This window comes from Erithacus rubecula (assembly GCF_903797595.1).
Source record: "Erithacus rubecula genome assembly, chromosome: 27".
Lineage (NCBI taxonomy): Eukaryota > Metazoa > Chordata > Aves > Passeriformes > Muscicapidae > Erithacus > Erithacus rubecula.
In genome coordinates, this window is record NC_136679.1 from 1,250,384 (window position 1) to 1,273,364 (window position 22,981).

Consider the following 22,981-nt stretch of genomic DNA (forward strand, 5'->3'; position numbering starts at 1 on the left):
TTTTTTCTCTTTTTTTTTGTTACTTAAATTAACCAAAAAAAAAATATATATATATAAAGTGTCCCAGTCTGAATTTACCTAAAATTCAGCAACTCCTCCTTTCATCAGTTACATTTCCCATCCTTGAAATGATGAACTTATTTTTTTCCTTCCAATTCCTACCCAGAGGGAAATAAAAGGGGATTTTTCTGGCAAAGCCAGTCCAATAAAACAACACCAGCAACGACACAAAATGAAACAAGGATTGGTTTGTGACTCAGCTCTGCTCCACTGAACGTGACCCCCCCCTTGGGGACAGTGTCCCCCCCTTGGGGACAGTGCCACGTGTCACAGGAGGTCACACAATGCACTTGGCTTGTTTGGAAAAGCCCTCAAAAAGTGAAATTTGGGCACTTCTGTAACATAAAAACCCCACTGGAGCAGCGAGGAGGAGGATGAGATTTGTCACACGGTGTCCCCACGGTGTCCCTGCAGGTGCCAGGCTGCAGCAGGAGCCCCTGGGGGTGGCAGGAGCCCCCTGGGGGTGGCAGGAGCCCCCTGGGGGTGGCAGGAGCCCCCTGGATTCAACAGGAGCCCCCTGGGGGTAACAGGAGCCCCCTGGGGGTGGCAGGAGCCCCCTGGGGGTGGCAGGAGCCCCCTGGGGGTGGCAGGAGCCCCCTGGATTCAACAGGAGCCCCCTGGGGGTGGCAGGAGCCCCTGGGGGTGGCAGGAGCCCCCTGGGTTCAACAGGAGCCCCCTGGATGCAACAGGAGCCCCCTGGGGGTAACAGGAGCCCCCTGGATTCAACAGGAGCCCCCTGCCCCCTGCCCCTCCCCCTCCCCCTCCCCCTGCCCCTCCCCCTGCCCCACCCCTGCTGCAGGCTCAGCACTATGTCAGGATGTTGGAGATGAACTCGTTGAAACGCTTCGAGTACTGCTCGGGGTTCACAGTGGAGATCTCAGCCCCAGCCTGCAGAGAGACAGGGGGTCAGTGGGGACAGGGGGACAGGGAGGGGACAGGGAGGGGACAGGGAGGGGACAGGGCTAAGGAAAAGCCCAGCAGCTCTGCAGAGATCCCAAGGAAATGATTCCAGCAGCTGCAGGCTCTGGGTTTGCTCCTCGGTGCCTCAGAGGGGCAGGCAGAGCTCAGGAAAAGGATTTGATTTTCACTGCAGCAGCTCCCCAAGGCTGAGTGGCCACATCCCAGGGGTCCCCCCCAGCCCCAGGGGTCCCCCCAGTCCCAGGAGACCCCCCCAGCCCCAGGAGATGGGCAGAGCCCCCTCCCCAGGCCAGGCTCACCCCGTGTTTCACTGTTTTGGCAGCGTGTGCAGCTTTCTTCTTGGTGTCATAGGGAGTGAGGATGTCGATGATGGCCATGAAATAAACCTCCTTCCTGGGGGCACCTGGGGGCACAGAGGGGCTCAGAGGGGCTCAGAGCCTGGGCAGGGCCAGCAGGGCATGAGGGAGAGGGGCTCAGACCCCCTGGGCACCCCCTTCTCCAAAAACACCCCCCGAGGCACCCCCACTTCCAAAAACCCCCCCTGGGCACAACACCTCCCACAGCTCACTCACATGTTCCCTGCCCTCCATCCTTCCTCCCCCTCCCCCCACACCCCCCCGCCCCTCCCCCTCCCCCCAGCTCCCCTCCCCACTCACTCTCGTGGCTCTTCATGGCGTACACATCCACGGAGGGGTCGAACTCCCCGGGCCCGAAGAACCGCGGGTAGTTGAGGAGGTTCCCGGGGCTGTCGGGGGGGTCCCGTAGGAGGAGATGGGGTTCCCCCCCAGCCCGTCGTTCTCACACTCCTCCTCCTCCGCCCTCTCCTCCACCTCCATCTCCTCCTGCTCCGCCCTGTCCACGTCGTGGATGCCCACGAGCAAACTGTAATCCATGATCTTCAGCTGGGCCAGGAACTGCGGAGAGCGGCAGTGAGGGGAGGGGAGGGGCAGGGAGAGGGGAGAGGGGAGGGAGGAGAGGGGAGGGGACAGGGGAGGGGAGAGGGGAGGGGAGGAGAGGGAGGGGACAGGGGAGGGGAGAGGGGAGGGGAGAGGAGAGGGGAGGGGAGGGGAGTAGAGAGAGGGAGGGAGGGGAGGGGAGGGGAGGGGAGGGGAGGGGAGTGGGAGGGACAGGGAGGGGAGAGGGGAGAGGGGGACAGAGAGAGGGGACGGGAGAGGGGACAGGGGAGGGGAGGGGAGGAGAGGGGAGGGGAAAAAGAGAGGGGACAGGGAGAGAGGGGAGGGGACAGAGAGAGAGAGAGAGGGGAGAGAGAGAGAGGAGGAGAGGGGAGGGGAGAGGGGGGGGGACAGAGAGAGAGAGGGGGGACAGGGAGAGAGAGAGAGGGGACAGGGAGAGGGGAGGGGACAGAGAGAGAGAGAGAGGGGACAGGGAGAGGGGAGGGGACAGAGAGAGAGAGGGGACAGGGAGAGGGGAGGGGCGGGGAGCGCTCAGCCCTGCCCTGAACAACCTCCTTAAACTGAATTGGAGTGAGAATTAAATCCAGAGCAGCTGCAGGGGTAGGGGGTGCTCAGCCCTGCCCTGCAGCACCTCCTGAACAAGGAATAGAGTGAGAACTGAACCCTGATCAGACCCAGAGCAGCTGCAGAGATCCCAGCAGGAGCCTGGTGCATTTCTGCAGCCCTGCAGTGACAGGATCAGGGTGCATTTCTGCAGCCCTGCAGTGACACAGGATCCTGGTGCATTTCTGCAGCCCTGCAGTGACAGGATCAGGGTGCATTTCTGCAGCCCTGCAGTGACAGGAGCCTGGTGCATTTCTGCAGCCCTGCAGTGACACAGGATCCTGGTGCATTTCTGCAGCCCTGCAGTGACAGGATCAGGGTGCATTTCTGCAGCCCTGCAGTGACACAGGATCCTGGTGCATTTCTGCAGCCCTGCAGTGACAGGATCCTGGTGCATTTCTGCAGCCCTGCAGTGACACAGGATCCTGGTGCATTTCTGCAGCCCTGCAGTGACAGGATCAGGGTGCATTTCTGCAGCCCTGCAGTGACAGGAGCCTGGTGCATTTCTGCAGCCCTGCAGTGACAGGATCCTGGTGCATTTCTGCAGCCCTGCAGTGACACAGGATCAGGGTGCATTTCTGCAGCCCTGCAGTGACAGGATCCTGGTGCATTTCTGCAGCCCTGCAGTGACACAGGATCCTGGTGCATTTCTGCAGCCCTGCAGTGACACAGGATCCTGGTGCATTTCTGCAGCCCTGCAGTGACACAGGATCCTGGTGCATTTCTGCAGCCCTGCAGTGACACAGGATCAGGGTGCATTTCTGCAGCCCTGCAGTGACAGGATCCTGGTGCATTTCTGCAGCTCTGCAGTGACAGGATCCTGGTGCATTTCTGCAGCCCTGCAGTGACACACAGCAGAACTGTCCCCCAGCAATTCACCTCCACATCCCTCTTCAGCTTCTCCAGAAAGTTCTTTTTGCTCTCTTCCCCAACGTGCAGCTTCTGACCCTCATTCAAGAAGTCATTGTCCTTGAAGGTTGGCAGATCCTTGGCCTGAAACAAAAAGCTTGTGGTGAAATTTTCCAGGCTGTGCTGGAACACAGTCTGGCATTTTTGGCTGCCCAAAATTCACTGAGGATGGGAATGGCACCAGGCAGGGAATGGCAGGGAAGCTCAAGGGAGACATGGAGCAAGTGAGAATCTGCACAGCTGGGCCAGGGATGCTCCAAGCAGCTCTCAGAATTGAAAAGAAATTAATTAAAGAAATTAATTCTCTTGGCTTCTCACTGTGAGAAGTGAGAAGGGGTGTAAGGGGTGAAGGTTTGGAGGGCAAAAATAAAAAAGGTTTTCTCCTGAAAGGAAAAAATTCAACTCTTTTTTTTTTTGTTTTGTTTTGTTTTGTTTTTGTTTTGTTTTGTTTTTGAGGGATCTGCCTGCAGCAGGCCCTGAGGATTTCTAGGAATCTTTGTGCCTCAAGTTTGAATTATTTCCAGCCCCACAGGAGTGTGTGGTGCCTCTGTGAGCTCACATGGACAGCTGGGGGTGCCAAAGGATTCAGGGATTGTCCTAAATCCTGGCTGAGATTTCCACAGGGGGTTTGAGGCAGCACCACAAAAATCCTGCAGGAAAAAGAGGCTCAGCCCTAAATTAAAAAGTTTAGGAATGTGCCAAGGATCTGAGGAGCTGCTCTGGTTTATAAATGAACATTTGATGGTGGGAAAGGGAATTCCTGGGCTCTGATCCCAGCAGCCAGAGGAAGGAAAGGCTGCCCAGGCTGCTCCTCACCTTCTCCTTGTCACTCGCTTCCCTTGATACTGTTGAGCCCTGGTAAGGAATAAAAAAAAAAAGAAAATATCAATATTGCACTGTGGGTCATATTCCCAATTAATTTATTGACACCATTTAATTTCTACATGTAAGAAAACAATGAAGCAAAACAGTGAAAGTAAAACAAAAAATATCAATACTGCAGTATGGGTCATATTCCCAATTAATTGATTGAAAATATTTGATTTCCCCATGTAGGAAAATAATGAAAACAAAACAAAAATAAAAAAATATCAATACTGCACTATGGGTCATGTCCCAAATTAATTGATTGACAATATTTGATTTCCCCATGTAAGAAAACAATGAAAACATTTAAAATCAGTGCTCAAACCATTCCAGGGAATGAACCAACCCCAACCCTCCATCCCCAACTTCCCAAACACCTGACCCCAAAGCCAGGATTCAGAGGGGGGGTCCCAGCCCCAAATCTCTGAGTTATGGGGGAGCCCCCGGCCCCCATTCCCCATTCCCCATCCCCCCCAGCCCCTATCCCCCCATCCCCCTGCCCCCCATCCCCCTGCCCCCCAAACCCCGACCCTGACCCCAAAGCCAGGATTCAGAGGGGGGTCTCAGCCCCAAATCTCTGAGTTATGGGGGAGCCCCCGGCCCCCATTCCCCATTCCCCATCCCCCCCAGCCCCTATCCCCCATCCCCCTGCCCCCCATCCCCCTGCCCCCCAAACCCCGACCCTGACCCCAAAGCCAGGATTCAGAGGGGGGTCTCAGCCCCAAATCTCTGAGTTATGGGGGAGCCCCCATCCCCCATCCCTCCCCCAGCCCCACCTTCAGGTCGTATTTCCTGTGCACGGTCAGGCGGTGGCTGAAGACGTTCCTGCTGACCACCATGTAGGTCTCCACGCCATCCACCGTCAGGCGGTACATGCCCAGGAACTGCGGCAGCAGCGTGTGCCCGTGGCACTCCACGATGAACTGCGGGAGCCGCCGTCAGCGGCAGCGCGGGGACAGCGCGGGGACAGCGCAGGGACAGCGCGGGGACAGCGCGGGGATGGGGACAGGGATGGGACAGGGATGGGGACAGGGCGGGGACAGGGCGGGGATGGGACAGGGATGGGGACAGGGCGGGGACAGGGATGGGACAGGGATGGGACAGGGATGGGGACAGGGCGGGGACAGGGCTGGGGACAGGAGTGCCACCCGCAGGATGGGGACAGGAGTGGGGACACGAGTGTCACAGACAGCGCTGGGGGACAGGAGTGTCACAGACAGGGCTGGGGGACAGGAGTGTCACAGACAGGGCTGGGGACACGAGTGTCACAGACAGCGCTGGGGGACACGAGTGTCACAGACAGGCTGGGGTCCCTCACATTTCTGTCTCTCAGACCTTTGTCCCTCAGATTTCAGTCCCCCCCAGTTTTATCCCCCCGATCTCTGTCCCCACCCCCAGGGCCCCGTTTCTCCCCCAGCCCCTCCAGCAGCCCCCGGGCTCTGCCCAGAGCAGGGGCAGCAGCCTGACCATACCTGGTGGTATTTCTTGAGGATGTTGTGCATCTCAGCCACGTCCTCGCTGGACACGGCCTTGATGACGAACCTCCTGTCGTAGGTGGTGAGGAACCGCGCGCCACAACGGCCCTGGCTGTCACTGTTCACTGGAGCACTGCGTGTCACCGAGTTCTGTGGGACACAGGGACATGGGGACACTGACACTGACACACTGACACACTGACACACTGACACTGACAGTGACACACTGACACACTGACACACTGACACTGGCTGTCACTGTTCACTGGAGCACTGCGTGTCACCGAGTTCTGTGGGACACAGGGACACTGACAGTGACACTGACACACTGACACTGACAGTGACACACTGACACACTGACAGTGACACACTGACAGTGACACACTGACACACTGACACTGGCTGTCACTGTTCACTGGAGCACTGCGTGTCACCGAGTTCTGTGGGACACAGGGACATGGGGACACTGACAGTGACACACTGACACACTGACACACTGACACTGACACACTGACAGTGACACACTGACACACTGACACTGACACACTGACAGTGACACACTGACACTGACACACTGACAGTGACACACTGACACACTGACAGTGACACACTGACACACTGACACACTGACACTGACACACTGACACTGACACACTGATACACTGACACTGACACACTGACACTGACACACTGACACACTGACACTGACACACTGACACACTGACAGTGACACACTGACCCACTGACACACTGACACACTGACACACTGACACACTGACACACTGACACTGACACACTGACACACTGACACACTGACACACTGACACACTGACACACTGACACACTGACAAACTGACACTGGCTGTCACTGTTCACTGGAGCACTGCGTGTCACCGAGTTCTGTGGGACACGGGGACACTGACAGTGACACACTGACACACTGACAGTGACACACTGACACACTGACAGTGACACACTGACACACTGACACTGACAGTGACACACTGACACACTGACACACTGACACTGACACACTGACAGTGACACACTGACAGTGACACACTGACACACTGACAGTGACACTGACACACTGACACACTGACACACTGACACTGACACACTGACAGTGACACACTGACACACTGACACACTGACACTGTCCCGCAGGGCCAGAGCTACTGGAGCCCTGAGCAGCTCTGGGAACCAGGGCCAGAGCCACAGGAACCCCCTGAGCAGCAGGGCCAGCCTCACAGGGTGTGTCCCCAGCACATACAGCCTCACAGGGTGTGTCCCCAGGATGTCCCCAGCACATCCAGCCTCACAGGGTGTGTCCCCAGGGTGTGTCCCCAGCACATCCAGCCTCACAGGGTGTGTCCCCAGGATGTCCCCAGCATGGCCAGCCCCACAGGAACCCCCTGAGCAGCCCAGGGGAGCAGGGCCAGCCCCCCAGGACCAGCTCAGGGCACCTACTCTGACTCTGAACCCCAACTTTGGCACTGCTGAGGGTAAAACTCAATTGTTTCAAAGTCTGGACACATTTTTAGAGCTTCCACCTGGTGATTTGCTGGCAGGGTTTACTCCAACAGCTGGGGGGGTGTTTATGGTAGGTTCATTTTCCTGAAGGGTTTTAGAGGTGCAGGATACACAAGAGTTCCCAGCATTTCCTCTCCAGCATTTAACAACAGGATATTTCTAAGGCTTAAGGAAAAGCAAAACAACTTAGTCTGGCCAGAGCCTCAGTGTCTGGGGACTCCTCTGCACCAAGAGCCACCCTCAGCTCTGCCACTCTCACCCCTGCACCTACAAGGTGAGTATAAATAACTTGGTTGTTCTTCTGACACCCAGCAGCATCTGCCTTCAGATCCCTGTGTGCACCCCTAGCAACCAGGCAGTGCAGCAGGGCTGGAGAACCCCAGGGAGCTGCAGGGATCAATTCCCTGAGCTCAGTTCTGGATTTTTAAATTTTTTTTAGGTGACAGTGGCACTGCTGTGTGCCCCTCCCTCAGCTCTGGCAGCAGAGCCTGCTCTGAGATTTACCATGTCATGCTGCAAGTGAGCTGAGAGGTTTCCTTTCAGAATGAAGCATTTCAAGCTTTTAAAACTTTAATGAAGCAGAGGAAAAACTCTGCTGCTGCCAACAGCTTTAGAGAGCATCAGGAAAAGAAAAGCAAACAGAAAAATCCCCTTTTGCTGCTTGCTGACATTTCCAAGGGGTCTGTGCCAGGCAGTTTAATCAGCCCTCACCTCAAAACCACAGAGCTTTTCTTCTGGAGCTGGGAAGCAGAAATCGTGACCACACAGATCATTAGCACATTCCCAGCCCTTCCCATCCCTCTGCTCCCCTCCTGTCACTCCCACCATCCACAGTTGGCTGGTAAATTCAGTGTCCTGGCTCTGCTCCCACTCCAGCCAACACATTTTACCCACCTCAGTTTAGCTCAATTCACGTTTTCTGTTCCAGCTGGGTATTTTTTAAAAAAGTCAAAGCAGCCTGGAGCTGGGGGAAGCAATCCCTCAGAACAGCAGGGGAGTGGAAATGATAAAGCAGGAATTGAATGGGGGTGACTCCTGGGGAGGGCTGGGGCAGGGGGAGCAGTGTGGGACCAGCCCTGCCCCAGGGGATGTCCCTGGTGCTGTGCCTGCTCTGTCACCATGTGCTGGGGACACTCCAGCTCCCTGACACCAGCCTGCCCAGGGCCACACAGCCTCCCTGGCCCTGCTGTGTGATGTCCCTGCTCAGCTCTGGCTCCCTGGCCCTGCTCCCTGTGATGTCCCTGCTCAGCAATGGCTCCCTGGCCCTGCTCTGTGTGATGTCCCTGCTCAGCAATGGCTCCCTGGCCCTGCTCTGTGTGATGTCCCTGCTCAGCAATGGCTCCCTGGCCCTGCTGTATGATGTCCCTGCTCAGCTCTGGCTCCCTGGCCCTGCTGTATGATGTCCCTGCTCAGCAATGGCTCCCTGGCCCTGCTCCCTGTGATGTCCCTGCTCAGCAATGGCTCCCTGGCCCTGCTGTATGATGTCCCTGCTCAGCTCTGGCTCCCTGGCCCTGCTCCCTGTGATGTCCCTGCTCAGCTCTGGCTCCCTGGCCCTGCTCCCTGTGATGTCCCTGCTCAGCTCTCGCTCCCTGGCCCTGCTCCCTGTGATGTCCCTGCTCAGCTCTGGCTCCCTGGCCCTGCTCCCTGTGATGTCCCTGCTCAGCTCTGGCTCCCTGGCCCTGCTCCCTGTGATGTCCCTGCTCAGCTCTGGCTCCCTGGCCCTGCTCCCTGTGATGTCCCTGCTCAGCTCTGGCTCCCTGGCCCTGTTCCCTGTGATGTCCCTGCTCAGCTCCTCGTGCTCAGGGCTCAGAGCTGGGTGAGGAAGGGAAGGCTGGCCCTGCTGCAGCACCCAGACATCTCCCTGTCCCCAGGGCTGAGCCCAGCAGTGCTAACAGCAGACTCCTCTCCAAGAAAATCTGGAATTATGGGATGTATCCCAAAGCAGAAACCACCTCAAAGCACCCAAACCAACAACACACCCTTGGCTGAGAGCAGCCAATCTCCAAACATGCCAGACTCCTTTTCCCTGCAGATATTCCACACTGGATCATCCTCCAGCTCCTGCCTGTGCACAGCCACCCGTGCCTCTGTCTCAGCAGGCATCACCTTCTCCTCCTTCTGCTGGATCCACAGCAACACCCACCCCACAGCTGTGGTTACAGAAGCACTCCAAGCTCAGCACACAGCCAGAAGGGCAGCAGGGTCTGGGGGTTGTGAGTGCTGGTACCTGGTAATCCTGGTCGTCGATGCCGAAGCGCTCGCGCAGGTTGCGGAACACCAGGGGACAGTATTCCTTGAACTTGAACCGGCTGGGCAGGTTCTCCCTGCAGGACAGAGAGACTGAGATACAGCCAAATGAACCCAGAGACTGAGATACAGCCCAACTGACCCCAGAGAGACTGAGATACAGCCCAAATGAACCCAGAGACTGAGATACAGCCAAATGAACCCAGAGACTGAGATACAGCCAAATGAACCCAGAGACTGAGATACAGCCAAATGAACCAGAGAGAGACTGAGATACAGCCAAATGAACCAGAGAGACTGAGATACAGCCAAATGAACCCAGAGACTGAGATACAGCCAAATGAACCCAGAGACTGAGATACAGCCAAATGAACCAGAGAGACTGAGATACAGCCAAATGAACCAGAGAGAGACTGAGATACACCCAAATCAACCCAGAGACTGAGATACAGCCCAACTGACCCCAGAGAGACTGAGATACAGCCAAATGAACCAGAGACTGAGATACAGCCCAAATGAACCCAGAGACTGAGATACAGCCCAAATGAACCAGAGACTGAGATACAGCCAAATGAACCAGAGACTGAGATACAGCCCAAATGAACCCAGAGACTGAGATACAGCCCAAATGAACCAGAGACTGAGATACAGCCCAAATGAACCCAGAGACTGAGATACAGCCAAATGAACCCAGAGACTGAGATACACCCAAATGAACCAGAGAGAGACTGAGATACAGCCAAATGAACCCAGAGACTGAGATACAGCCAAATGAACCCAGAGAGACTGAGATACAGCCAAATGAACCAGAGAGACTGAGATACACCCAAATGAACCAGAGAGAGACTGAGATACAGCCAAATGAACCCAGAGACTGAGATACAGCCCAAATTAACCAGAGAGAGACTGAGATACAGCCAAATGAACCCAGAGACTGAGATACACCCAAATGAACCCAGAGACTGAGATACACCCAAATGAACCCAGAGACTGAGATACAGCCAAATGAACCCAGAGACTGAGATACAGCCAAATGAACCAGAGAGACTGAGATACAGCCAAATGAACCCAGAGACTGAGATACACCCAAATGAACCCAGAGACTGAGATACACCCAAATGAACCCAGAGACTGAGATACAGCCAAATGAACCCAGAGACTGAGATACAGCCCAACTGACCCCAGAGAGACTGAGATACACCCAAATGAACCAGAGAGAGACTGAGATACACCCAAATGAACCCAGAGACTGAGATACAGCCCAACTGACCCCAGAGAGACTGAGATACAGCCCAACTGACCCCAGAGAGACTGAGATACACCCAAATGAACCAGAGAGAGACTGAGATACAGCCAAATGAACCCAGAGACTGAGATACAGCCAAATGAACCCAGAGACTGAGATACAGCCAAATGAACCAGAGAGACTGAGATACAGCCAAATGAACCCAGAGACTGAGATACACCCAAATGAACCCAGAGACTGAGATACAGCCAAATGAACCCAGAGACTGAGATACAGCCAAATGAACCCAGAGACTGAGATACAGCCCAACTGACCCCAGAGAGACTGAGATACAGCCCAACTGACCCCAGAGAGACTGAGATACACCCAAATGAACCAGAGAGAGACTGAGATACAGCCAAATGAACCCAGAGACTGAGATACAGCCCAAATGAACCAGAGACTGAGATACAGCCAAATGAACCAGAGAGAGACTGAGATACAGCCAAATCAACCCAGAGACTGAGATACAGCCCAAATGAACCAGAGAGAGACTGAGATACAGCCAAATGAACCAGAGAGAGACTGAGATACAGCCCAAATGAACCAGAGAGAGACTGAGATACAGCCAAATGAACCACAGGACATCCCAGCCCTTTCTTTGGGTGTCCCCAAAATCCTTCTGTCCCAGGGAATTCCTGGATCCTCAGGGGATGGTGGAGATTGTGCAGATCCCTGGCACAGGGGCTGGGTCTGAGTGACACCACTGAGCCCCCCCAGTGAGCTCCTCACTGTCACATTGTCACACTGTCACTGCTGCCTGTGCCATCCTGGGCTGTGTCACATTGTCACATTGTCACACTGTCACTGCTGCCTGTGCCATCCTGAGCTGTGTCACACTGTCACACTGTCACTGCTGCCTGTGCCATCCTGGGTTGTGTCACATTGTCACAGTGTCACACTGTCACTGCTGCCTGTGCCATCCTGAGCTGTGTCACATTGTCACACTGTCACTGCTGCCTGTGCCATCCTGAGCTGTGTCACACTGTCTGCCTGTGCCATCCTGAGCTGTGTCACATTGTCACACTGTCACTGCTGCCTGTGCCATCCTGGGCTGTGTCACATTGTCACATTGTCACTGCTGCCTGTGCCATCCTGGGCTGTGTCACACTGTCACACAGCTGTGTCACACTGTCACACAGCTGTCCCCACACACAGGAAGAGCTGCAGGAGCAGAGGGGGGTGCTCTGGGTTCAGATCCAATCACATTCTCAGCACAGGAAAGGTCAAGGCCCCAAAAACCAGGACAGGATCCCACAGCACCCAGGGACCCCACACACCCAGGAGGGGACCCCACAGCACCCAGGGACCCCACACACCCAGGAGGGGATCCCACAGCACCCAGGAGGGGACCCCACAGCACCCAGGGACCCCACACACCCAGGAGGGGACCCCACACACCCAGGAGGGGACCCCACAGCACCCAGGAGGGGATCCCACAGCACCCAGGGACCCCACAGCACCCAGGAGGGGATCCCACAGCACCCAGGGACCCCACACACTCAGGAGGGGATCCCACACACTCAGGAGGGGATCCCACACACTCAGGAGGGGATCCCACACACCCAGGAGGGGATCCCACACACTCAGGAGGGGATCCCACCACCCAGGGACCCCACAGCACCCAGGAGGGGATCCCACAGCACCCAGGAGGGGACCCCACAGCACCCAGGAGGGGACCCCACAGCACCCAGGAGGGGATCCCACAGCACCCAGGAGGGGATCCCACAGCACCCAGGAGGGGATCCCACAGCACCCAGGGACCCCACAGCACCCAGGAGGGGACCCCATAGCACCCAGGGAGCAGCTCCAGGCTGGCCCTGCTGCCAGGCTGCCCCCAGGCACAGCACAGGGGACAGTGACACATTCCCTGTCCCTGAGGGAGCTGCATCTGCTCCTCCCACAGCCCTGATCCTGCCCAGAGGGGGAGAAGCAGAGTTTGGTCCTGCTTGGCCACAGTGGGAGGATTTGGCAGCTCCTTGTCAATGAGAAACTGGCAGTGACAGCTCAGATCTCTGGGGGAGAAGGGCAGGAGCAGATCCTGCACCAGGGGACACAAATTTCCCAATCTCCTCCCACTCTGCAAAGCTGATCCCTGTGAAACTTGAGGGAAACAAAGGATTGATCAGGGAGCAGTGCAGCCCTGCAGAGCTGGGGTGGGGAACACAGCTCTGAGCACCAACCACAAGCACGACTTCAAAACAGCTCCAAAAAACTGATTTTTTGGGAAAAGGACACAGGGAGAACTGCAGACAGACTCCATGAGCACAGCACAGCTCTGGCCACAGAGAGGTTGGGAAGCTCCTACTCACTTGTTGAATAGATGATTGTCCACCTTAATCTTACTGTAGGCTTTGAAGTCATCAGGCATTAACATGACAGGGACAGGAACATTGCTGAGCTCGTTGATCTGTAAGAGAAAGCAAAGGGACCCTCAAAGCCCAGCCCCCTCTGCCTGGGGAGCTGCAGGGATGCCCAGCACCCCAAGGATGGATTTGGGGCACCAGGACCCAGCAGCAGCAGCAGGGGAACACTGTGCTGGTGGCAGCCACAGCAGCTCATTCCATGATGTGAATCTTCTTGAGACATTTCCCCTTCCACTGATGATCCAACACACAGCTGAGAGCACAGAGTGTTGGCCAGAAATGTGGATTCTGTCACATTTGTTAAACCAGGTGTGGCAGTGACCCTGATCTCCTGGCACACATTATCTGTTAATGGGCCAGCTTTAAACCAGCTGGGCAATCATCTTTATCTTCCCACAGCCCATCCTCCCTCCAAGAGATATCTCCTGTTAATGGGCCAGGGGTTAAACCAGGTGAAACAGTGATTCTTATCTCTGTGGGGATATCTCCTGTTAATGGGCCAGGTGTGAAAAAACAGGTGTGGCAGTGATCTTTATCTATCCAGAACCCATCCTTCATCCAGGAGATATCTCCTGTTAATGGGCAATTGTTTAAAACTGGGTGTGGCAGTGATTCTGATCTCTGTGGGGATATCTCCTGTTAATGGGCCATTGTTTAAAACTGGGTGTGGCAGTGATCTTTATCTCCTGGCACACATTATCTGCTAATGGGCCATCTTTAAACCAGCTGGGCAATCATCTTTATCTTCCCACAGCCCATCCTCCCTCCAGGAGATATCTCCTGTTCATGGCCAGTGAGTCCCAGTGCATGACTGATAAAATTCCATCATCCCACTGGGAGATGCTCCAGCCAGGGGAGGAGACAAACATTTCCTGCCCAGATAAAAACTGAGATTTGGAACAGCAGAGCACCTTTCCCACTGGATTCCAGAGGAAATCCAGACCCTTCCACATCATCCCTGGAACTTCAGAGGAAACTGCACCTTCTCCAGGAGCACTGCTCCAGCTGAGCCACATCTGCCCCTGCAGGAGGATGCAGCACCATGGAATGGGACTGTGCCACCACCCTGACTGACTGACTGTGCCAGCTTGGATTCTGACTCTGGCAGGGTTTGGGACTGTTCTTTGTAATTCTGTACTTCTATATTAATTTTCCTAGTAAAGAACTGTTATTCCTAATTCCCATATCTTTGCCTGAGAGCCCTTTAATTTCAAAATTATAATAATTTGGAGGAAGTGAGTTTACACTCCCCATTTCAAACCTTTCCTGGCAGGCACCTGTCCTTCAAACCAGGACACCCAGACAAACCCAGGGACCAAGAACCAGCAGATTTTATGTTTTAATTTAACCACTTCACTGAGAAAATGTTCCAACTTTAATCACTGCTGCTACAGAGCAGGATGACCAAAGGTTTTGGTGCAGCCCAGCACATTTCTGTGGATGCTGTTTCCATGCTCCTGTCTCCTGTTGCTCCCATCCCACCCTCTCTGGAGGGATGAGTCACTCACTAGAATTGTTGCTGCTCCTTAGTCATGTGTGGCAGCCACAGGAACATGAAGAATGAATGTTCAGCTACTATTGTACAGTTGGGCTCGTGCTGCAGCATCCAGCAGTGCCAGCATTAATAATAATAATAATAACAACATCATCATAGTAATAATAATAATAATAATAAAGATTCAGCTCTGGACTGTGTCTGGCTGCCCTGCTCCAGTCACTGTGCCAGAATCAAGAGCAGGTCAGGAGGTTTCTGAGCTGCCTTTTCTGAGGACAGCCCCAGTGCTGTCCCCTCCCAGGGGCTCCCCACAGCCCCACCTCACTGAATTCCCATTAGCAGCCAGGATTTAGGATGCAATTCCATTCCAGCTCTGTTCCCATGGCTGCTGGAGAGGGAGGCAGACAAGGCTGGCAACAGCAGGGTTTGGCTCCCAGTCAGCTCTGGGGGCTGTTCCCAGCACCAAAACCTCCAGCAGGTCACTGGGAAAGCTGCTGGAAAACCTCCCTGCTGGCTGGGAGCAGGGGCCAGGCTCAGCAATGGGATCCAGCTCTGGGATTCCCCATTCCCTGCCTGCAGCACTGCCCAGACATCCCTGGGGATGTGCTGTGAGCTCATTTCGTGCAGCCCAGTGTTTATCCCACCCTTTCTCCATCGTTACCATGAAAAAAACCAGACCACATTTAACACACGTCAGACTGGGAAGAAAGACACATCCCAGTGCCAGGAGGGAAGGTGGCTATTTTCAGAGCCAGCCATCCCACACAACAGATAGCAGCAGGAAGAGAAGCTCTGGAGGGATGGAGCTCAGCCCTGCACCCAGCTGATGCCTCGAGGTTCAGCTTTTGTGTTTCTGTGCTGGATTGGTGATGAACTCTGAACTCCATGTGGTGTTAGTGAGCTCTCTGCAGCTTGGTCAGATAAAATAATCCTGGACTGAGAACCAAGGACATCATCACAGCCTCAGGCCACAAAAGTGTAAACAAAAGTGATTGGGTGGGGCAAACTGGGGGACTGTGACTTCATTACCTGAAGCTGTAATTGGACAATTAACCCTTGATATGCAAATAAACCAAACTTATATCTGCCTATTGTCCATCTCAGGTGTAGCCTCTGCCAGGCTGCTGCACTGCTTTTAATAAATACACCTTTATAAAAATACCTTTAATAAATTTCCACTTTATTCTCTAATTCTGTCTAGCCTTTGTTCTAGGTATCCACTCCAAGGCATCCCAGCACTGCCACAAACCCCTCTGGGATGTATGGAAAACGCTGCACAGATGAAAGAATGAATAAATAAATAATGGCACACATCCCCCACCTGCAGCAACCCCCAGCAGGGACAGGCTGATTCCCCTGGGGTTCAGCTCAACCTTTGAGCCAGAGGGGAGGGAAAAAACAGAAGAGATTCCAGGTGGGATCTCCCAGCAGAGCTGCATCAGAGTCCCACGCAGAGATTTCCCCTCGGGGCGAGGAGAAAACAACTCACTCTGCACCGAGACAGAGGCGCTGCCTCCAGCCACTCATTATTGCTGTCTGCCAGGAGGGGAAAGCTGCCAGCTCCTGCCTCCCTCCCATCCCAGGCTGCTCCCAGCCCTGCTCCCGCCCTGGGGAAGGCACAAACCAGCCATTAGCAGCTCCTCGCCGAGAGGAGGAAGGCTGCTGAGGGCTGGAACAGCGATCCCCGAGCTGCCTCCTCCTCCTCCTCCTCCTCGCTGGCAGCGATTCACACACAAACGTTCCCACCTCGCTGGCTGTCCTGGTTTCTGCCACGGCACGAAGCTCAAAGTGAGCGTGGCACCTGTTGAGAGGCTCCTGAGTGGCAGAAATGGTGCATCAGGAGAGCTTTGGATGGTTTTGGAGGTGTCATCGATGGTAGCAAGATAAAACAGCTCAAAAAATCTCGACATGTGCAAGTCTCTGCCCCACTCCCCTGCCAGCAGAGCTTGCTGGAAGATTTGGGATCTGGAGAAAGAGAAGGGAGGGGATGTGCTGGGCACCAAGATGTGGGTTTAGGGTTAGATTTGGGATTCTGGCTCTGGAGAAGACATGGAGAAAGGAGGCCTGGGGGCTCTCAGGATTTCAATCCAGATTTGTCCCAAGGAATCTCAGGATTTCAATTCAGATTTGTCCCAAGGAATCTGGATTTCAATCTGGATTTACCCCAGGACTCTCAGGATTTCAATCCAGATTTACCCCAGGACTCTCAGGATTCCAATCTGAATTTACCCCAGGACTCTCAGGATTTCAATCCAGATTTACCCCAGGACTCTCAGGATTTCAATCTGAATTTACCCCAGGACTCTCAGGATTTCAATCCAGATTTACCCCAGGACTCTCAGGATTCCAATCCAGATTTACCTCAGGACTCTCAGGATTTCAATCTGGATTTACCCCAGGACTCTCAGGATTCCAATCTGAATTTACCCCAGGACTCTCAGGATTTCCATCTGAATTTACCCCAGGACTCTCAGGATTTCAATCTGAATTTACCCCAGGACTCTCAGGATTTCCATCTGAATTTACCTCAGGATTTCAGTGCCAGGCACATTTCACACAAACCCACTGGCACCTTCAGCAGGGACACAGCCCCTTCCCATTTTTCCCTGGTTTTGCCACATCCTGAGAACAATTTGCTGATTCCCAGCAGTGTCCAGAGCCACCCCACAAGGACAGAGGGACAAAACTGCCCAACCCCAGAGATGCAGAGGAAAAAAAAGAAAATCCCAGCAAGAATCAGGGATCAAAAGCAAGAGGTGAGGGAGTGAAAAACCTTCTCCACTGCCCAGACCCTTCACCCTCAGCTTTGCAGGGCTGCAAAAACATCTCCACCCTCCCTCTCTGTCAAGCTTTTACCTCCTGGCCACTGGAATTCTTCACTGGGTTGATAATTTCTCTTTGCTACCAAATTCCTTCCCCAATTAAAAAAAAACCACATCAATATTCTGTGTCATTCAGGGACAGCTGTTGGGATGAACAGGGCCAGGCATAATTTCATTTCAAAAACCTGACTGTAGCCTCCAAGTGGCAATTAGCATTAGGAAATTGATGGGGAAATGTGATTTGTTTACTAACAAGATGCAGCTGATGGAGTGGGGGAGCCCCCACTCTCCGGGATTCTTTGCCACAAGAAAAAAAATAAAGATACTTTGTTCCCCTTCAAAGCTTTCCAATCAGGCATCTTGGTGAGGATTAGTTAAATTTCATTATGCTCTGGGGAAGGAGGTAAAAAGACACGTGGGAAAATCACTTTAGCACCGAGGCAAACTCACAGCTGTGGTAAAATTTTGTTGCTGTTTAGCACAGAGCAGCAACTGGGTGATGGTTTGAGGAAAAAAACCTGTTTTCCATGAATTAGAGCATGATTAATCAGTATCCATGCTAAAAAACCCCCAGGAGTGAATCTTGTAGTCAATAATTCCTCTGGGGACACCAGGATGGTTTAAAATGGGGGGAAAAAAATCCCTTGGTGACAGCAAACACAACTATTCCTGATAAAAAAAAAATAAAAAAACAACTTGGAATATACCTGGAAATACTTGAAAATACTTGAATCCTGCCAGTCCATGCTCCCAGTCCTCCCACAGGTGGGCAGGGCTGATGTTTCCCTTGGTCCACAAAAAGCTGAGGAATGGGAATATTCAACACCCAAAGCATGGCAGAAATGAGCCCTGTTCTCCTCACCTGGGAAATCCCTGGTTTTCTGGCCCAAAAAAGGAAAAAAGGGACTGCTGGAATGTGGATTTGAGTGGGAAAAGAGATCCTGAAATGTGGATTTGAACGAGAAAAGGGCTTCTGAAATGTGGATTTGAACAGGAAAGGGATCTGGGGTGTGGATTTAACAGAAAAGGGATCTGGAGTGTGGATTTAACAGGAAAGGGATCTGAAGTATAGATTTGAACAGGAAAGGGATCTGGAGTATAGATTTGAACAGGAATGGGATCTGAAGTATAGATTTGAACAGGAATGGGATCTGAAGTATAGATTTGAACAGGAATGGGATCTGAAGTATAGATTTGAACAGGAAAGGGATCTGGAGTGTGGATTTAACAGAAAAGGGATCTGGAGTGTGGATTTAACAGAAAAGGGATCTGGAGTGTGGATTTGAACAGGAAAGAGATCCTGGAGTATAGATTTGAACAGGAATGGGATCTGGAGTGTGGATTTGAACAGGAATGGGATCTGGAGTGTGGATTTAACAGGAATGGGATCTGGAGTATAGATTTGAACAGAAAAGGGATCTGGAGTATAGATTTGAACAGGAAAGGGATCTGGAGTGTGGATTTGAACAGAAAAGGGATCTGGAGTATAGATTTGAACAGGAAAGGGATCTGGAGTGTGGATTTGAACAGAAAAGGGATCTGGAGTATAGATTTGAACAGGAATGGGATCTGGAGTGTGGATTTAACAGGAATGGGATCTGGAGTGTGGATTTGAACAGGAATGGGATCTGGAGTGTGGATTTAACAGGAATGGGATCTGGAGTTGGCTCTGCAGAGGATGCCCTGGCTGAGCAGGCTGGAGCCAGCCCCTCACTGGCACAGTGTGCTGCTCTCTCAGAGGCCAATCAGAGGCAGGGCAGGCAGGGACAGAGGCAGGCTGTCCCCAGTGTCCCCAGTGTCCCCAGAGCAGTTCCTGGGCTCTGGCTGTTGGATTTGTGGCAGATGCTGCTCTGGCTGGGAGTGCTGTGCTGCCATTGCCAGCTCTGCTGCTTCCCTGGAATACTAACGAGCTCTGCTCCTGCTCAGGGCTCAGACATGGCTGCTGCTGCTCCAGCCAGCAACCCCCTAAAAATGGGATGTTTGTGTCTTTTCCAGCTGAAGAATCACAGTCTGGGATCTCTAAACCTGCACCTTCCAACAGTTTCCATGGCTCCCAGAAGAGCACACAGCACTCTGTGCATCTCTCAGCCTGGGAGGGGGCTGCTCCCTTCCAGGACCATCCCAGATTCCCCATCCTGTGCAGGTGGATCCATCCAAGCAGGGAAAGCTCCTCTGCCAGTGCCATGACAACACAGGAGCTTTCCCAGGAACCATCCCCACAGCTGCTGCCTTCAGGGGATGACAGAAAACTCAGAAATCCAGGCTAAGCCTGAGTGGCTCAACTTTCACACAAGTTCTCCCCTCCTCTTCATGGGTTTCTGGTCCAAAATTCAAATTGTTTGACTCATACTGGCCCCACCCTGATCCCAATCCCAATCCTGGCTGGGGAACACCAGGACCCCTTCTTTAAACTCATTGAAACACCTCAAACTGCTGCTCCAGAAAGCAGCTCCAGCTCCTGGGGGGCTCCTGCTGCTCCCCCTGCCCCTCCTCAGCAGCTTCTTTAAGGCACTTCCAGCCTGGGAGAACAGACCCACAGGGATTTCTGCAGCACGTTGCATAAAATGGTTGTTTGGTTGATTTGTCTGTGAAAAAAGTTCATCCCAGATCCAAACAATTCTGACAGGACCTTGCTGGCACTGAGCTGTTTTCCCCTCCTCCTTCAGCCCTGCTCGTCCAACACAGGCAAATATTAAAAACAATCCCAAAAAAGATTTGCACAAAGGTATTCCCAGAATGATTTCCAAAGCCACCAGCTGGATCCCCTTAAGGAGGGCACTGGGATCATTCCCCAGGAGCTCGTGGGGAGGCACCAAACCCTCACCCCAAAGTGGATTTCCTGGGAAATCCTAAACACCTTTCCAAAGGTCAGGAGGTCACAGCTGAACTTTTCTCACCCCCTTTCCCAGCCCCTCAGGTTCCTTCCTGGCAGCAATTTCTTCCTAACACACATCCCATATAATCTCATTAGCAGCTTAGTGTCAGCTTGCCTTCCTCCCTTTGCCCAAATATCTCACAGCCAAATGTTCCCAAAGTTACTCTGGCTTAATGCAGGGACTCAAATTCCTGCCAGGCTCCTACTGCCCACACAGCTACAACCAAGAAAAACACCAAAAAATAACCCAAAAAAGGCCAATTGCCAGCACAATCTGCCTGTGAGGCCTGGAGTGAAAAAATCCCATAAATTCCATTTCTTCAGGGCTGCTAATGGCACCACTGATCAAAGGCTGATTAAACTCATTATTCTGCATCCTGGGCAAGGCTGGGAGCATTTGGAACATCCTTTGCCTCAAAGGCAGCACTGGTGCTGAACCACATTTGGAAGCTTTCACTCCAGCCAGGCAGGCCAGGAATGCAAGGAGGATTTTTTAATTTTTTTATTAATTCTTGGTGTGTTAGTTGTTTTGGGGAAGAGAAAAGAGCCTGAATCCCTTTCACTCTCTAGGAAACATCCACTAATCCAATGGAGAAATAGGTGTGTCTGAGCACTAAAAGTGGATTATCTGAGGAAGGGATGAGGGTTCTTTGGCCACCAAGAACAGCACCCACATCCAAGCATCAATCCTCGTGCCTGCCATCACAAACCAGGGAGAAACTTCCAGAGAAAACACAGGGATGATCTGAGGGATCACCAAAAGAGGTGGATCAGAGCTGAGCCAGCACAGACATTCCCAATTCTCTCACTGGTCCCAGAGGAACTGAGGACAAAAGGGCTAAAGGGGCCAAAATCTTCATTTTTGGGGGGTGGAGATGGGAGACACATTGTCCAAGTGAGGCACAGGGACAGAAACCCAAGGGCTGGGACAGGGCTGGGGGTGCCAAATTTGTGTCCCCCAGTGGCACAGCAGCATCACCCAAAAATGCATCACTCCCCCTGCCCAAAACCGCGGAAAAAGAGCTGGAAAAGCTGCCAAGGGTGGGAGTGTGGAGACCCCAAAGTGCCCGGGGATAGAGGCCAGGGAGGGGCTAGATCGGGGATGGGATGGGAGGGAGGGAAGGCTGGAATTCGGGGATGAGGGTGAGAGAGGGGGAAAAAGATGGGATGGAGAGGGAGGGAAGGCTGGAATTCGGGGATGAGGGTGAGAGAGGGGGAAAAAGATGGGATGGAGAGGAGGGAAAAGGGCCAGGCTGAGGGGGAGCGGGGCCGGGGATGAGGGGGATGAGACCGGGGGCTGTGAGGGGATCTGAGCCCATTCTCGGGGGCTCTGAGGGAATGAGGCCGGGGCTGTGAGGGGATGAGGGAGATGAACCCCTACTCCCGGCTCTGAGGGGAATAAGGGTGATGAGATCCCGTTCCCGGCTCTGAGGGGATGAGGGGGATGAGGCCGGGGCTGTGAGGGGATGAGACCCCGTTCCCGGCTCTGAGGGGATGAGGAGGACGAAGCCCCGTTCCCGGCTCTGAGGGGATTTGGGTTTGAGGTTTGGGGCCGCGCCGCTCGCTCTCACCGTGTGGTTCGCCCCCCACATCAGGACGCTGAGCAGCGGCTCCGAGGCCCGGAACAGCTTCACCTTCTGGCACACGAAGTGTTTCTTCTTGGTCTTGGTTTTGCTGGCGCTGAGGGCCGAGCCCACCGCGGCCACGGCTCCCGCCGCCGTCCCCGCGGCCCCCGCGCAGTTCGCGGCCATGGCGGACCCGACCGACCCCCTCCCCGCGCCCCCCTACCAGCGCCTCCGCATGGTTCCGCCCGGCCCGGCTCTCCCCCCCCGCCGTTCCCACAGTGGTACCGCCCGGCCCCGGCAGTCCCGGCCCGTTAAGCTTTCCCCTCGCCGGCCTTGCTCCTCCCCCCCCCGCGGCTGCCGCGGTGGTTCGGTCCCTGCTCCCCCCCCGCCCGCCCCCGCGGTGGTTCGCTCCGCCGCGGCCGGCCGAGCCCGCTCCGGCCCCGCGCCGAGGAGGCGCCAAGATGGCGGCGGGCTGAGGGGGTGGGGAGCGGGCGGTGCCATGTCCCGCCCGAGCGGGGGGAGCCGCGGGCGATGGCGAAACTCCGGCTGGGGCTGCGGCAGGAGCGGCGTCACGCACGGGGCTGTGACAGCGAACAACGCAGAGGGATAACGGAGCGAGAATCAGACAGAGGAGAAAAAACCCCCATTCCCTCCTCCTCTTCCAGCAGATGGTCTCGCCCAGCGGCGTGACGCGCCCGCCGAGGCCCCGCCCCTTTAGGAACGGACCAATCAGCGGCGAGGCGGCTGGAATTATGAATGGGCTGTTACGCACGTCACGCGCCGCCGTTTAAAGGGCCCGCGGGGGGATAACGGGGACAACCGGGGGACAACGGGGACCCCCGGGGGGATAACGGGGACAACCGGGGGGACAACCGGGGGACAACCAGGACCCTCCAGCCCCGGGGCGCGTCCTGCGGCCTCCCCACCCCTCCCCTCCCACCCCCCCAGAGCCACAAAGGCCATTTAACAAACGACAGCCAACTTTCTTAATTAAAATGCAAAATAAATCTACACTGCTGTACATATACACATTACTTACATTACAAA

The 22,981-nt window shown here is 54.3% G+C and overlaps 1 protein-coding gene across 1 annotated transcript; it reads right to left on the bottom strand.

Annotated features, from left to right (window-relative positions):
• Positions 1 to 841: 841 nt before the first annotated feature.
• Positions 842 to 22,279, bottom strand: PIP4K2B (phosphatidylinositol-5-phosphate 4-kinase type 2 beta). The gene is given in 11 exon segments (XM_079327596.1): positions 842 to 948; positions 1,278 to 1,381; positions 1,635 to 1,736; positions 1,739 to 1,892; positions 3,375 to 3,488; positions 4,221 to 4,259; positions 5,048 to 5,194; positions 5,744 to 5,896; positions 9,507 to 9,603; positions 13,124 to 13,221; positions 21,941 to 22,279. Coding segments are annotated over 11 exon segments (1,269 nt in total). The 5' UTR covers positions 22,121 to 22,279; the 3' UTR covers positions 842 to 867.
• Between the last annotated feature and the right edge of the window lie 702 nt (positions 22,280 to 22,981).